This window comes from Notamacropus eugenii, chromosome 3 (genome assembly GCF_028372415.1).
Source record: "Notamacropus eugenii isolate mMacEug1 chromosome 3, mMacEug1.pri_v2, whole genome shotgun sequence".
NCBI classification, from domain to species: domain Eukaryota; kingdom Metazoa; phylum Chordata; class Mammalia; order Diprotodontia; family Macropodidae; genus Notamacropus; species Notamacropus eugenii.
Genome location: NC_092874.1, coordinates 283,899,026 through 283,914,675, shown reverse-complemented (window position 1 = coordinate 283,914,675; position 15,650 = coordinate 283,899,026). Strand labels below are relative to the sequence as shown.

General features: G+C 41.1%; 1 protein-coding gene across 8 annotated transcripts in view; it reads right to left on the bottom strand.

Moving 5' to 3' along the window:
- ANO4 (anoctamin 4) overlaps positions 1 to 15,650 on the bottom strand; it is a 415,424-nt gene that overhangs the window by 52,608 nt on the left and 347,166 nt on the right. For all 8 annotated transcript variants that reach the window (XM_072655688.1, XM_072655689.1, XM_072655692.1 and 5 more), the window contains 4 exons: positions 12,971 to 13,092; positions 8,234 to 8,368; positions 6,547 to 6,643; positions 1,178 to 1,238 (listed from right to left, as the gene is read on the bottom strand). In XM_072655688.1, coding sequence (XP_072511789.1) covers positions 1,178 to 1,238; positions 6,547 to 6,643; positions 8,234 to 8,368; positions 12,971 to 13,092 — 415 coding nt within the window. The remainder of the gene's footprint in view (positions 1 to 1,177; positions 1,239 to 6,546; positions 6,644 to 8,233; positions 8,369 to 12,970; positions 13,093 to 15,650) is intronic.

Below are 15,650 nucleotides of genomic sequence, written 5' to 3'. Positions count from 1 at the left end.
AGCAAAAAGGAAACAAGAGAACAGACTCCCCTTGTCCAGGGGTCTTGTAAGGGCTCGCTGCAGAGAACCCTTGAGCCCAGGGAAAGCAGGGAAAACCTGTGTTTAGGCTGTAAAATCCTATAACTTGCCCTTCCATCAGCCAGGAAGCAACGATTAAACACCTGTTGTATGTCAGGCACCAGGTGGCACAGTGGAGAGGGAGATGAAGTAATCTTTGTAAAGAGCTCTGCAAACCTTAAAATGCATTATAAATGTTGTTATTATTACTGCAACCTTAATATGCTAGGTAAATGTGCACTGCCTGATTTCCTTCTAGAATCTTAGCTGAAGCAACCCCAAAGATTCAGAATTTAGTCCTAGCCTTACCTTTACTTTGAGAAACAAGTTATGCCAATTTAGTTGAAACTCTCCTCTGATCAGTATTCAATATCAGACTTTAAAAGGTACATATTCATTGAATCTGGGCAGCTACATGGCAGAAGATACAACCCTGGGCTTGGAGTCGGGAAGACCCGAGTTCAAATGTGAGCTCAGAAACGTCCAAGCTGTGTGACCCTGGGTAAGTCATTTCACCCTGTTTGCTTCAGTTCTCTCATCTATAAAATGAACTAGAGAAGGAAATGGCAAAATACTCCAGTATTGTAGCCAAGAAAATCCCAAAAGGGGTTATGAAGAGTCAGATATGGAAACAACTGAACAATTCACTAAATTATCTGACAAGACTATTGCATGGCTTGTATTTGTTGTTCAGTCACTTCCCAGTCATGTCCAACTCTCCCTGACCCCATCTGGGGTTTTCTTGGCAAAGACACAGGAGTGGTTTGCCATTTCCTTCTCCAGGGGCTCCTGCGTAAAAATCTAAATGTTGAGAGACACAAAGGAAAATAAGATGTGGTTTCTCCAATAAGATACAGGTAGCTTGGGGGTAGAGACTATTTTTGTGTCAGCATTCCCAGGGTCAAGCCAAGCAGACCCCTTTAAAAATATTTGTTGAATTGAATTGAATTACTCTCTATGAGCTCACAACATCTATTAGGGAGACTGAAGGCAGGGACGCACACAGGGAGAATTCAAATTAGACTGGACATTGTTGCTATGAGATCATATTGGGGAGGACCATATTATGTGATTATATATGGAAGAAAGTAATGAAACGAGACACCTTCTAGCAACTTACCCCAGACTGCCATGAAAACAGCAAAAAACACGGTAGCTCCATTGTCAAAAAGATGGGTTACCTGAGGACAAAGGAATCATGAGTTAATTTTCAAAGAATAGTAATTCTTATAAACTAGGTTTTTCAATTTCTTTCTTTCCTAGTTTCTAAAAGAACCAAAGTGGATATTCTTGAAAGAAGCCCTCCCTCACTCAAAAAAACAAAACAAAACAAAGCCAAGTGCAAGTCATGTCATTATTTCTCTGATGGCATGGTCTTCTTCAGCAATGAACACACACATCAGGGTCAGATTCACATGTTTCTCAGGAACTTTAATGCTTCCCATTTTTTACGAATCCCATGTTCTAGAAAGGACATTAATAAGAGGAGGGTCACCAGAATGTCTACTACAGATTTATGCTACACAGCCTCAGCTGGGCCCTCACTGCTGCCAGACAATCCTACTCTACCTCTCCTGTCAACTCCCTCTTCCACTCTCCACAGTGACTCCTCCAAACCTTTTCCCTCCTCAAATCTCCCATGACTCCTCTTGCCCCACCCTCTCAGCTGAGATTTCTGCCTCATTTTATGAAAAAAAAATTGGGACCATTCTTCTCTCCTCTTTTTCCTCTCCTATATTCTCTCCTTTACTCCTGCTTTCCCTGATAAGGTGGCCTACTCCTTACCAAGGCTACCCCTTGATAATCATTTAATATAAATTTTGGACTTTAATAAGGACCCAAGCCTGAATTAATCAATCAGACTGCTTTGCTTTGTTCTAAAAATGCCCTTTTCTGTGTCAGCAACTTCAAAGACCTGTTTATGACAGGATGTCTGCAACCAGAGTGGTGGGATTTTTTTTCTTATCTTGTGTCACAGAGACATAATGCTATACAGAGGAAATTCACACATTCTGGAATCATAAATTCCAACTGACATTACTTTGTTAATTGTCTTATCTCATTGAATTTACAACTTATTCAACTAAGAAATTTCCTTTCTCATGGTAAAGTGTATTTAAGCTTGGTCATTCTTCCATCAGGCAGTCAGGAGTTTCCTGGCTCCATGATCATGTAACTCTTAGCTTTAAGGGAATAAACTGTATGCATTAAGCTTGTTTGCCTTTTTCTTAACCAAACTTTCAGGTCGACACCCTCTCCTTACTCAAGTGATTCCATTCCATGAACAAGGCCCTTCCCATCTCTCAAGCTCCAGGTATTTTCTCTTGCTGTCTTCCATACCTGGAATGCTCCCCCACCTCCATTCTCACTACTGAGCTCCCTAGCCTCAAGTCCCAACTACAATCCCAGGGTCTACAGGAAGTCTTCCCAAGGCTTGCACTTCTTAGCTAAGGACACCAAAGGCCCCAAGGGGCTCAGGAACCTGCCCAGGGTCACACATGGAGTCCACAATTGACATTTTAATGCCTGACCTGTTTCTGATGCAGACTGGCCATATCACTCTGGGCAAATCACTTACACTAAACTCCTAGAGTCCTAGATACTTCTCTCTCAGAGGTCCATTCTAAAGACAACAGCAACAAAACCAATTTATTCATAATAAGAATTTTTTTTTTTGTTAATCAGTTGTTTTTCAGTTGTGTCTGACTCTCCATGACCCCATTTGGAGTTTTCTTGACAAAGATACTAAAGCGGTTTGCCATTTCCTTCTCCATCTCATTTTACAGATGAGGAAACTGAGGCAAACAGGGTGAAGTGACTTGCCCAGGGTCACACAGCTAGTAAGTGTCTGAGGCCAGATTTGAACTCAGGTCTTCCTGTCTCCAGGCCTGGTACTCTATCTGCTGCACCACTTAGATGCTGCAAGATTTTTCTTACTCCTATTATAATAATGTAAGTTCATTGAGGGCAGGGATTGTAGTGGTTATAAATATCTATGATGTAATGGATATAAATATCTATATGTCTTTACCTATATCTGTTTCTATATCTATATCTTGAGTGCTTGGCACACAGTAAACCTTAAATGAATGTTTCACTTACTCACACAAAGAATATTTCAAAATATTCTTTTAACGCAAGTGCCTTTCCTTGATTATCTCCAGATTGTCTTGTATCTATCTTATTGTTTGAAAGCCAGCTGGCTCCCCCATTAGACAGGGAGCTACTTGAGGGCTGGAACCAGGCTTTTTTTAAAAATTTTGACTTTTCTTTGTACCCTTAGGGCTTAGCACAGTGCCTGGTGCACAGGAGGCTCAGAACATCAGCTTGGTGACTTAAATATGCTCTATGTAAACACATGAGGCTTTGTTTCGCAAAGATCCCCGACTTCATACTTTCTTCATATTAAAAAAGCCATGGCTGTTTCCCAAAGCAGGGCTGAACTGGTGAAGCCACGGAAGCCATCATTTTCACTCACTTTCATACCCTGACTAACAGTTATATTTATCCTTCACACATAACAGAGAGACAGCTGGGGATTTCTCTGCACTTGGATCCCTTCTGCAGCAGCCAGGCCTGGAGGAGAAGTGAGATCTCTGCCAAGCCAAGGGTTTCTATCCTGTGTAAATCACACCAGCATTGACGCCAAGCTAGAATGAATGATGCTTCTTGGCAGAGGAGGGTGGGTTTTTTTTTTTTAACACTCCTATAGAAAACATACATTATTACCCCTGTGAGAATAAGCCTACTGCAAAGAGGTTGTTTCCTGCTCTATTAAGGTGCAATTGATTTTTGCTTCTTCCTGAAGTTGGTGCCCTGCTTTTCTTTGAACAAAGGGAGAACAGCTTATTGAGCATGGGAAAGGATTAACTCTGTATACCCATCTGCAGTAGGCGCCATTAGAGCGCATACCAGATGAATGAATAAAAATACATTTATTAGGCACTGACTGTGTTCCAGGCACAGAGCATAGGAGAAACAAATGCAAAAAGGCATTCTCAGCTTTAGATAAGAGAAGTCTAATTTTATGTTTTTGGCCTGTCTTCTCTATACTTTTGTTATTTTGGGCACTAAGATTTTACCAGATTTTCCACTTTGTCAGGAATCCCCAGGGTGGAAACTCCTTCCCCTGGTGCAGATTGGAAACTTCTTTGTAATTTACAGTCAGTTTTAGAGAGCTTTGTTGGGATAGGTCAAGCAGCTCTTTTGTGGGACTGCCAGCAGAACATTCAAGCAGCACATCCACTGTCCCATTGAATCCTCATGATAATCCCATGAGGGGTTAGTTATTATTGTCCCCATTTTAGAGTTGGGAAAACTGAGGCTGAGAGGGGCTAACTGAATTAGAATTACAGATTGTGGCTGCTGCAGTGCCTCAGAAGCCATCATGCGTCAGAACCCGCGTGACGTTCTTTTACTTATCCATCAGGCACTCTGACGGAGCTACAATGTTTGCAAAGCAGTTTACATAGATGATCCCATCTGAGCATCACGAGAGCCTAGTGAGGCACGTGATGCCCCTTCTGTTCACAGGTAAGGAGATGGAGGCCCAGTGAGGGTCACAGAGAAGACTCAGGATTTGCTGCTTCTTACAACTAGTAAGTATCAAAGGCTTTCCTGGTCCCGAGCTCAGCAATGCAGCAACAACTTCACTTGGGGATGTTGAGTAGAAGTGACAGAAATCATAGGCAACCCTACCGGTGGACCAGGATACAAAGACGAGGGGCTGCCAGAGGACTCCACAGTGCACAGAGCACTAGGTCTGGAGTCAGCAAGACCTGAGTGTAAATCCAGCCTCAGTCACCTACAAGATGGGTGACCCTGGGCAAGTCATTTCACCTTGTTTGTCTCAGTTTCCTCATCTGAGCTGGAGAAGGACATGGCAAACCACTCCAGTATCTTTGCCAAGAAAACCCCAAATGGGATCATAAAGAGTTGGACACAATAACATACAATATCGATTGGTGGGGATTGAATCAATTGTTGGTTTCAATCAGATGCAGTCTTTGATGGAACCATTCCAGTTTTTCCAATGACTATTTTCAGGATCATAGAATTAGAAGGGATCTCAGAGGTCATTTAATCCAGTTTCTTCACTTTACATATGGGGAAACTGAGGTACAGGGAGAGGACATGACTTGCAAAGGGGGTCAGTAGAACAAAAACTTAGAACCAGGAGGGACTTCAGATGTTCTCTATTTCAAGCTGATTATTTTACAGATGAGGACACTGAGGTACAGAAAGTCATAGGTCACAAAGGTAATAAGCATCCAAGGTGGGATGTGAACCCAGCACTGACTCCACAGGCAGGGCTCTTCTTACATCACCATCTTGCCATTTCAGTCTACCCAGTTCGATGATTTTTTTTTTTATTCTACTAAGCCTACATTCAAGACCAGCTCTTGGGTAAATAATACAAACACATCCCTAGTTCTCACCTTAGTAGGCATTCAGACACAACAAATCAACACAGCCCTTTGGAGAACACAAAGGGTTTATTCTGCATTATTTCCAATACATTTCCTCTTAAAACTTTTATGACACATGTTCTCTTGGAGAACATCACTCGGACCTCTCCAGAGACTTTATCTTTTGACTTAAAAGCAGCAGCAGAACGGACTAACCCAGGATTTCTGAGAAAGCAGATTCCAAACCAACTACTTACAGCTCAGAATCTGCCCTGTCAACCCAGTTATGTCATGGACAGAACTTTCCCTCCTCATCCAACTGAAATTTTCCTGATTCCCACGGGGATGCTCCCCTTCCTCTGCTGTCTCCTCTACAGAACTGACTTTTCCATATACATTTCACCTCTCTGGACGTTTGCCAAAGGTAGCATGCTTGCTTTTTTTCTGTCCAGAGTGCCCTGAGAGCTCAAATTCACTCTCAAAGGCAAAGTGGCAGAGCCGATAGAGTACTGGACCTAGCATCAGGAAGAATTGAGCTCAGATCCTGCTGGAGACACTTAATAGCTGTGGTGGCCCAGGAAAGTTTTTTAGCCTTTCTTAAACTTTGTCTTAGCCTCAGTTTCCTCACCTATAAAACGGGGAAAGTAGTTCTGTTGTGAGAGTCAAATGAGATTTTATATCTCTATATAACCACACCTGTCACATGTAATATATAGATATACACAGAACAAATATATATTTATTACATATAATACATACATATACATACACACTGGGCCTCATTCCTCATCTGTCAAATAAAGAGTGGGCTCTGAGGACCCTTCTTGCTCTACACCTATGATTTTAGGAGCTTTCTGGCTTTCCTTCCTTTCTTCCTCCTTTTCTCTTTTCTTTTCTCTCTCTCTCTCTCTCTCTCTCTCTCTCTCTCTCTCTCTCTCTCTCTCTCTCTCTCAGGCAAGCAGACAAATAGAGGAAAATACTACAGAGTAGCTAAGTCCTTCCACTTTGCTTGATGAAAAAGTATATAGCTCAGCCATCAAGAAAACACAAACTAGGGAGAACATGCACAATTGGAATTTACCTTGGCATAAACACAGCTGTCTGACAGCCTCATGAAAGGACAATATTTATCACACACAGGACACATGATGATATCGGTAGCTTGGCAGACTTCTTTACTAGAAAAAAAGAACAGACAAGGGCTGCTATTTTATCATACAAATGTAATTTTTCTCCAACTTCACCAGGATATTCTATTGATAAACTGTGTCCGGTCGATTAAATTTCTGCTTTCACAAGCTTTGCAACCTTTTCTGCTGGCGATGCTAAAAATCGTGATGCCTGCACATTTTAATAATGTGATAAACCACCTGATTTATGATTGAGACTGCTCAGTTTTACATATTAATAAGCTAACATCAGAAAAATATATGAACCAACATACTTAGAGTTATGCACAAAATTATCCAAATGTACCCAAATTTGATCATAAAAACTTTGCAAGGCTGAAACAATTCTCTCTCTCTCTCGCTCTCTCTCTCTCTTCCCTCCTTCCTTCTCATCTTTCATTTTCTCCTTTTTTTCAGCATGGCTAATGTGGGAATGTGTTTCGCATGACTAAAGATTTGTAACAGGGTTTGTTTTCTCTTGCCTTCTTAATGGGAAGGTGAGGGTATGAAGAGGATCCAGGACTGAAAATAAAACTGAATTTAAAAAGCTGGATTTGTATTTTTTCCTGGAGGTCCTTGGGTAGGGCAGTGCCCTGGCTCAGCAAGTGAGTTAGGACAATAATTTCAGGAGCTGGGTGATAATGGATTGGAGAAGGAAGAGACCGGAGACCTGCTGGGGAACAGATGATTCTCACTTTTCACAGATATATTCAGTTTTAAGGGTGACACCAAAATTTGAGTTTGGGGACCATACTGCTTTTGTCTCCATATCTTTTGAACCTGACACAACACCTTGCAAAGAGTAGGGGCTTAATAAGTGTTTGTTGCATCGAACTGGATTTCTGAAATTATTTTTTAACTATTTCCTGATGATAGGAAAGAGCTAAATTCCCTTCAAATCCTCAAACTCCTGTGGTTTGTAAAGAGGTATTTCTTTTTGGTATATGAGTAAAAGGTCTTTTCGTAAAAATGGGCAGTGTAATAATAATAGTAAGAAATAATGCTATGATGATGATGACTATCACTTATGTAACACTTTAAGGTTTGTATAGCATTTTACAAATATTATTTCATTTTTATTATGAAAGGATTTAATTGCTACCTCATACAAAAGTCAAACCTAACTATTTTAAACACACTGGGTAATTATTTTGTGAGTTGTTAAAGCTACAAATATTTCCAAGATTTGCTATTTTACCTGGGGGACAATTTCCTTCATGGACATTGGCTATAATTCTTTTGTGATAGAGTTGATGGTCTTGGGTAACTGCTAGGACTGAAAAACATCAGCCTCTGGCTAACCTGGGGATGAACGTCTCTGCTTTTGGCTAGTCTAGTCTTGAGGGAACTGGTATCTTCCATTTCTGGAGCCAAGCTTGAAGACTTTCTGAGTGGGGGGAGGAGGAACCTGCCACCTGCAGGCCACAGGGCCCCTACCCTCTGTGAGGGTAGGACCAAGGTGCTGGAGCTCAAGCTCTAGGAAGGTGGGCTTCGCGTGTAACACGATGTCATTTCCAGGTCACTAAGGGGCATTAGAGGAAGAAAGTTACAGATACCCAATCCCAAACCAGTGGGCTGCTCCAAGCTCTCCCTTCTTACCTGACTTGGCAGTGGTCCAGAGTGGTAACTCCATACAAAAAGACAAAGAGTCCAATGAAGGCAGCTGGGAAGAGCATTCCTGTGTACCAGCCCAACCAGGCAAAGTAGAGACCGATCTTCTCACCAAAATACCGCCTGTATAAAACACAACCACGTTCCTGGGTCAGTTTTATGCAGAACTGCTTAAAAAATGCAGAATTGTGGAATTCTGCAAAGCTTGGGAGCTCAGAGGGACCTTGGAAGTCATTTAGGCTCACCCCCTCATTCTGCAGATGAGGAGACAGAGGCTGAGAATAGGAATGTGATTGCAGAGAACACAATCCTCATGGTTCTCAGGTGGTTTACTGAAGGCTGTATACATTACTGATTCAGATTCTCGGTGTGAATGTCATCTTAGGGGGACTTGGGAAGGACCTGGTTTCAATCCTACCTTAGACAGGTATGAGATGTGTGGCCTGGGGCAAGTCACAAAGCCTAGCTGAGCCAGTTTACACATCTGTAAGGCAGGGATAGGCCATGAATAGGGATCAGATCTATGATTCTCCTCATCTATGACATGGGCTGAGGCACTGTGGGATTAGGAACCCATCAGCTCATTGATGCAAAGTGCTTGGCAAACCTTCCAGCACTTGTTTAAATGTCACTTATGCCTATGCCACATAATTTAATCCTTATATAATAATATAAATCTATGGGTCTTGTCTCTTGTGTCTCAGGTAATATAGAACAAAGCCACCCAACCTAGGCAAGAAGCTAATACTTCTAAAAATGGGTCTGGGCCTCTCATTTAATTCCTCTACAGAAACTACCAATAGAGATAAGCCCTGCTGCCATCTCCTATTCTTGGGGCATTGAGAGGTTATGACTTTCCCAGAAGTACTGGAGGATTTAGTCTTCCTCACAGCCTTTTTCCTCCATTAGAGGCAGGTTCTCGGTTATGTCCCCCTTCTTATTTATGACTGCTTTTTATTTAAAAATTCAATTTTGTTTTATTTTTGGTTCCACATTCTCTCAGTCTCTTCTCTCCCCCTGTTCTGCCCTCTGAGATGTGACTTATTTCTGAAGGTGGAGTCAAGGTATTGGATGGTTGGCACTTCAGTCCATGACACCCATTGATGATACACATATTTTTGATATTTGCTACTTTAAAAGTATCATTAATGTTTATGATGGTCCTTCATTCAATGGCTCCTAATTCTTCACATTTTTAATGTTTTTCTGTCAGGGCGTTCAGTAATATGAGATACAGTTTGCTAAGCTGCAACAGGAGAGTGCACTGTTATATCTTTTCCTATTCAAATTCATAGGGTCATTGGTTTAGAATTAGAAGGAACCTTTGAGGTCATTAAACCCATCCCCCTTGTTTTATAGGGAGGACATTGAGGCAAATGGAGGTGAAGTGAAGTATCTGAGGCAGGATTCAAACTCAGGTCTTCTAGACTCCACCTCCTTTCTTCTATCATTATATACCATGTCACCTGCTCATTCTTCTTCCTCCCTGCTAAATCACTCTTCTCTGTAGATTCTCTCACAACACAGTCTATTTACTTTGGTCCTCAGGGAAACTGCCTGATTTCCTTAGTTGTTTTTTTTTGTACTGATATTACGCATCATCTTAGGATGACAGGTTTGGATCTAGTGGTCATGTGGTGGTCTGCTTGGTTCAATTTATACTTCCAGCCACCCACACGATGGTATCCCCAACATGTGGTCATTCACCTTCTGCTTAAAGTACCCAGAAGTTCACTCCCTTTCATGGCAGCCCTTTCCACTTTTGGAAAGTTCTAATTATTATAAAAGTGTAAGTCAGCATGGAGGTAGTAGAGAGAAAGTCAGGAAAACTTGGGATCAAGTCCAGCCTTTGAAACCTATGAGCTGTGTGACTCTGGAAAATTCACTGGGATCTGGCAACAACTGGGTTGATGGCCCCAGTGGCTCAGAATGCTAAGGCTGATAAACCCAGAAATCAGGGATTCTTTCTTTTCCTCTCTGTCCGCCCCCCACTCCACAGCCTCTTGACTGTACAATAGTGAAAAGTTAAGTATCTTATGTCCCTGTCCCTCATTCCTCCTTCTTTCTAGGCAATTCAGAAAGTATCCTCTTGGCCAAGGTCTGGATGACTCCACTACTTTATGAAAGTGCTGTCTTCTCTTCAAGTCTGCACCCTGAGGGGCTCAGGGCCTTGGAGTAAAATGTGAATACCAGGGCACCACTGAATATTCTGATCTGGGTGCTGCCTTGAACACCGACATTCCCCATAGGCACCTTTTCTCCTCCTTCCTCTGTGAGCAGCAGTGAAGTTTTGTCAAATGCTCTCCCTGTGTAGGGCAGCTGTTCTCCATCAAAACCATCCCTTTCTCTTGTGTACTTCAGTCTCTGAACTGCTCAATGACTCATGTGACTCTTTAATAAAAACTCAAAAGTTACCCAAAAAATTGAGGGGCTGATCTGTATTGATGGAAGGACTTTGTTCATCTGGAAGTTCCTTACTGCAATGAACCTAGATCTACCCCAAGTTTAACACATACAGTACAATACTGCAAACATTTATTCAGCACCCCATCTAGTCCAACGTACTTGTTTTGTGGATGAGGAAGGCAAGTTTTCAATGAGATATGGAATCACAGATCTCAAACTGGAAAGAACCCCAGAGGCTGTCTTGTCTGGCCCCTTTACTTTCCAGAGAAGGACACAGGTCCTAGGAGCTTAATGATGCTCCCAGAGCTCTCTACGTGGAGAGTGATAGGACCATCTTTAAAAACTACGATGTTCATCCATTTCTTAAACTACATTACAATTACACCTGTGAATGTGAATTCTTCTGTCTATGGAAGTTATACCTTGGTTTGTGGAAATGCTGTTTCCAACCCCAAAGTTTACAATTTTTTGTTCAAACTGGAATTTTTCCGATGATCTTGCTTTTCTCTTTTACTGTAAAATTGCTGCTCAAAGAAGTATAACTTTAGGTCTGGAAAAGACCTCAGAGGCCACTGAGTTCAAACTTCACCTTTTATGATGAAAAAACAGACTGAGAAAGGTTGAGTTAATTGCCCTAAGTCACAAGGGGAGCAAACATGTGGGGGGGATTTGAACCCAAGTTCTCCAACTTTCAGAGCTAGAAAAGTTTTCCTTTTTTGACATCATGCTGACATCTGAGATCCCTTCTAGCTCTGAGATTCTGTAAACTATATTGTAGATGTAGTGAAGGCTAGGACGATTTCCTTGATTTCTTTTTTCTTTCTAATCTTTTGTTGCTGTGCACAAACTTAAAACACACTTGTTGGCGGACTTTAAAAATTCAAATGGAAACCACAATCATGCATCCATTTTTTCTGCCTACAGCAGTTTTCTCTAATATCACTCAATATAATGTCATGTTAAGGAACAAAGTCTGGGGAGGATTTGGTTGCCTGTGCTCTTAAATTCTGCTTTATGATGCCCATGCCGAGTTGACTTGAAACTACAAGGCTTTGCTTGATGCAAAGGAGATTGATTCAAAAGGGAAGGATTTCATCTTAGCAAACATTTGTCATCCATATAGATCATCAGACTCATTTTCCACTTGCACAAAGAAGAAGCTCAGAATATATCAATCCGTTTTGATCACCACAAGTCAACAGTTTCGATGGTAACAAGCATTCAGGTATCATTAAAGACTCCCCAGGGAAATGAAAATGCAAATTGGGCTGCATGGGCTTTTCCCCCCACCTGGCTCACTTTTACTGCCACAATAAACACAGAACTAATTTAGCAGGTTTAAGAAACAATCTATGGCTCTTCCCATAAGAAATCCTGAAAATTGGGCTAGTTGGTACTTCAGGCTTGTAATTAGTTTCCAGATAATAAGAGAATGTGTCTGTGGTTTCACTGATATAGGGAACTCCTAGGAAAAGAAACTCTCTCCAACAATGCAGACTAGCACCCACTTTGTGATTTACAGTTTTAGGGAGTTACAAGTATTTTGCCCAGTGTCTTAAGAATCTAAATTTGCTCACATGCAAATCAGAGCAGCCTTAAAATTGAATTGACAGCCGTCTTTGAATAAAATGATCAGTTTGTCATGGACTTTCAAAGCCTGTGGATCATGTAGTAATATTTAGTATTCTGAAAGGCATTGTGGTGAAAAAATATAGTTTATGCCACCACAGATAAATCCGTTAATTTTTTAGTGCTCCCAGTGGACTCTCTAAGGTCTATGTCACTGAATGGAGTTGCCACACCAGAATTTTCTTTAATCAATGAAATCAAAGGTCTGGACAAAACACACATGAACACAACTATTCATTTGTGGACAATAAAGATAAGATGAAAAGGTTACTGTTATATCAGGACTTTCTAGGATCCTTCTTTGTATGGCACTATCTTGTCAATTAAGAAAATTGTGCTTAAAGTATAAAGTGGGAAATTCTGATCCCCTTGCCCCTGATGGAGAATGATATGAGACTTAAAATGGTGTACATATTTTGGCACTGCAGGACTGTACTAGTTCTTCTCATAGCCTTTCGTTAGCAAACAAACACTGTCCTCCTCACAAGGAGAGCCATCTCAGTAAGAAGGCAGAAAATGGGAGAAGAAGCATCCCTTCCGCCATGATGAATCATCTCTCCTTAGCTGATGTCAATTGGGTCAACTCAACATATGGAAATCTCAGCTTATAAGGATGGTTCCTTCTACCTGTGTTGGTCTTACCACTGCATCTTGGACTACAGATGTGGTCAGAAGCAGGTCAGAACTCACCGTATGAGATCCAAGGGCTGGTATTTATACCACACGCCCCAGGAGGCCCAGCACTCATATAGTAGGTGCCTGTGGTTTTCCGCTCCATGAGTTCTAATGGAATTTTTACTTCTGTAACTTCCCTAAGATTGGGAAAAAAAGAAAAGACTGTTGATGTTATTACTGACAAATGGCACTGAGTAATATCTCTTAACAAATTCTCCTCTGACATCAGGTTATAAATATAAGCCATGTGAACATAACACCAAAAACTAACTCCATTGAGCAAATATGTATTATGCACTGACTTTGTGCTGGGACTGAGGATATAAAGTATTCCCTGCCTTCAAAGACCTTGCATTCTACTGGGTTTATAGGACATATATGCAGATAAATGCTAAATGTTAGGAATATAAAGAAGAGTGTTTACTCCCCAATCCTAGATCATTAAGCTACTTGTCCACAGTCACACAGCTCAGATATGTTAGAGGTAGTATTAGGACCCAAGTCTTCCTGACTCCTATTTACTTCAGTATATACTAATATACTCCAATGAAGTATATACCAAGTTAAATAATGTAATTTGAAGAGGTATAAAGGAACAGAACAGTATGTCTCTGAATCACTTTCTTTACTTGGAAAACACCTTATATATAAGTTCAGGCTTATTTTACAATATTTATGTAATAGATTTGAATAAACTACATTTTTCAACATTCTATTTGACTTCAGTGCTCTTCAAGAGCCAGCCACAGCTTATATAGCCCCTATAGGAAAAGCTTTTGGAAACAGGGATTATACTTCTTTTCAATGGAAAAAGCTGATCGGTCAGTTGCAGCACAGACATAATATATACATAAACAGAATGTAACAAAGATCATTTTATCCTTTTCCTAGATTAAAACTGGACTGTATCATGTTATTTAAAGCTAGCTTAAAATGTCAGTATGAATTTGGGAACGCTGTATGTAAAGTAGGTACCAGGGTGTCCTTGAATTAGCAAGACCAAGATTTAGGTCCTGACTCTGGCAAATATTGGGCAAGTTCTTTAAACTTTTGGTCTCTCAGATGCTCTAATATCATAGGTTGCAGATAAGTTGCTGATCTGTATTTGGTAGAGGAAGTTCCTCACCTGGGGTTCCTCATACTGAAGGAATCATAAGTTTTCTAGTGCTCCCTGTAAAAGTGTTACAATAAACCAAAGATCCTGATTTCTATAAGACATGCATAAAAACTAGCCTTAGTATTTTGTGATCATACTATGTGTATATATAAAAGATTTTTTTGGGGGGGTTTGAGGAACTAGACCTGTTATTTTATTGGTGTAGTTGTGTTCTTGATGCAGAACTCACCAAATATTGACCAGCACCTTCTCTACCACACAGAATCTTAGAAAGTTTCCAAGGGCATTCAGAGGTTACATGTTCTAGGGGCTCACACCCAGACTATGAGGGAGGTGGAATTTGAATCTAGGTCTTCCTGACTCCAAAACCTGCTCTCCATCCACCCTATAAGGCTGACTCTACAATACTATGATGGTGAGGTAGGGGGGACTGGACAAAGAGGTTCAGTCATGGGAGGGAGTGTGTTTGGAGAGCCTGCTTCTGGAAGGTCATGATGGAATGGGGTGAGGAAGGCAGCTCTCTGTGTTAAGGCATGCATAGGCTTTCTCAGACTGTTCCCTATCTATTTGCTGGGTTTTGAAGAAAGGACCTTCTGATTGGTTACTAGGTCAGAACTAAGAAAAGATACTCAGTGGTCAAGGGAGTGTTTCTTGTTTTCCTGGAGGTGATGTAGGCAAGGACTGCTATAAGCCTTCAGGTGGGGAGAATAGTGCCAGTGGCCTGCTTTCTCTCCGCAGGCCCACAGTTGGTCATGACAACATGGCACCTCTGCTCTTTGCCTCCTTGTGGTCTTGTTTTCCTGTTCTTAAGTGAAGGAGTACTGAAGATGTTATATGCCCTTGAGTTTCAAAAGCACAGACCATTGAGCCACCAGAGGTCCAGGAAGTGGAGTTCCTATCAGAGTTTGCCAGCAGTAAAAGTAGGTGAGGCATCAACAAAGACTTGAGGTTTACATCCCAGTGTAGTCCAGGTTAGTTTACATAAGGGAGTGAGTCTGTCCAGTATCTATGACACACCCAGAGATAAACGTGGTCCTGGTGAATGCTTTATAGCAACTGCTTTAAGTTTGAATCTGCTGTCCCTAGTGACCATGGTGGTAGAGTCTGGAATTCACTCTGCTCCATCACAGTGTTAGAAGGAATTCTTCGTAGTGCCCACTGGTGCTATATCTTCTCAGTAAATGTATCTTTCTAAAAATTAGCTGATGCTATTTGGTTAAAGTACTAATCACTGAGTCAATCAATATCTGACACAGGGGAGATGTTAACTGTAAAGAGCAAATTATATTGGGAAGAATACAAAAAATGGTAGCTCAAGTAGAGAGCTCTGGAGATAATACCACTATATCTCAGGGGCACCTCTTAGAACCTTGTGTGTAATATGTAGCTGGGTAACCAACTCATTAGTATAAGTGGCAATTAGGATATAAATCCAGGGCTTATATAGGCTACATATATGTGATACAGATCATGCATATGTGACTTTTACCTTAGAAAACAGTGTTGAGTTGGTTTTGTTTCTACTCATAAAGAATGGGATAGCACTTTTTTTTTCACAGTAGGTGCTCATTAGATACT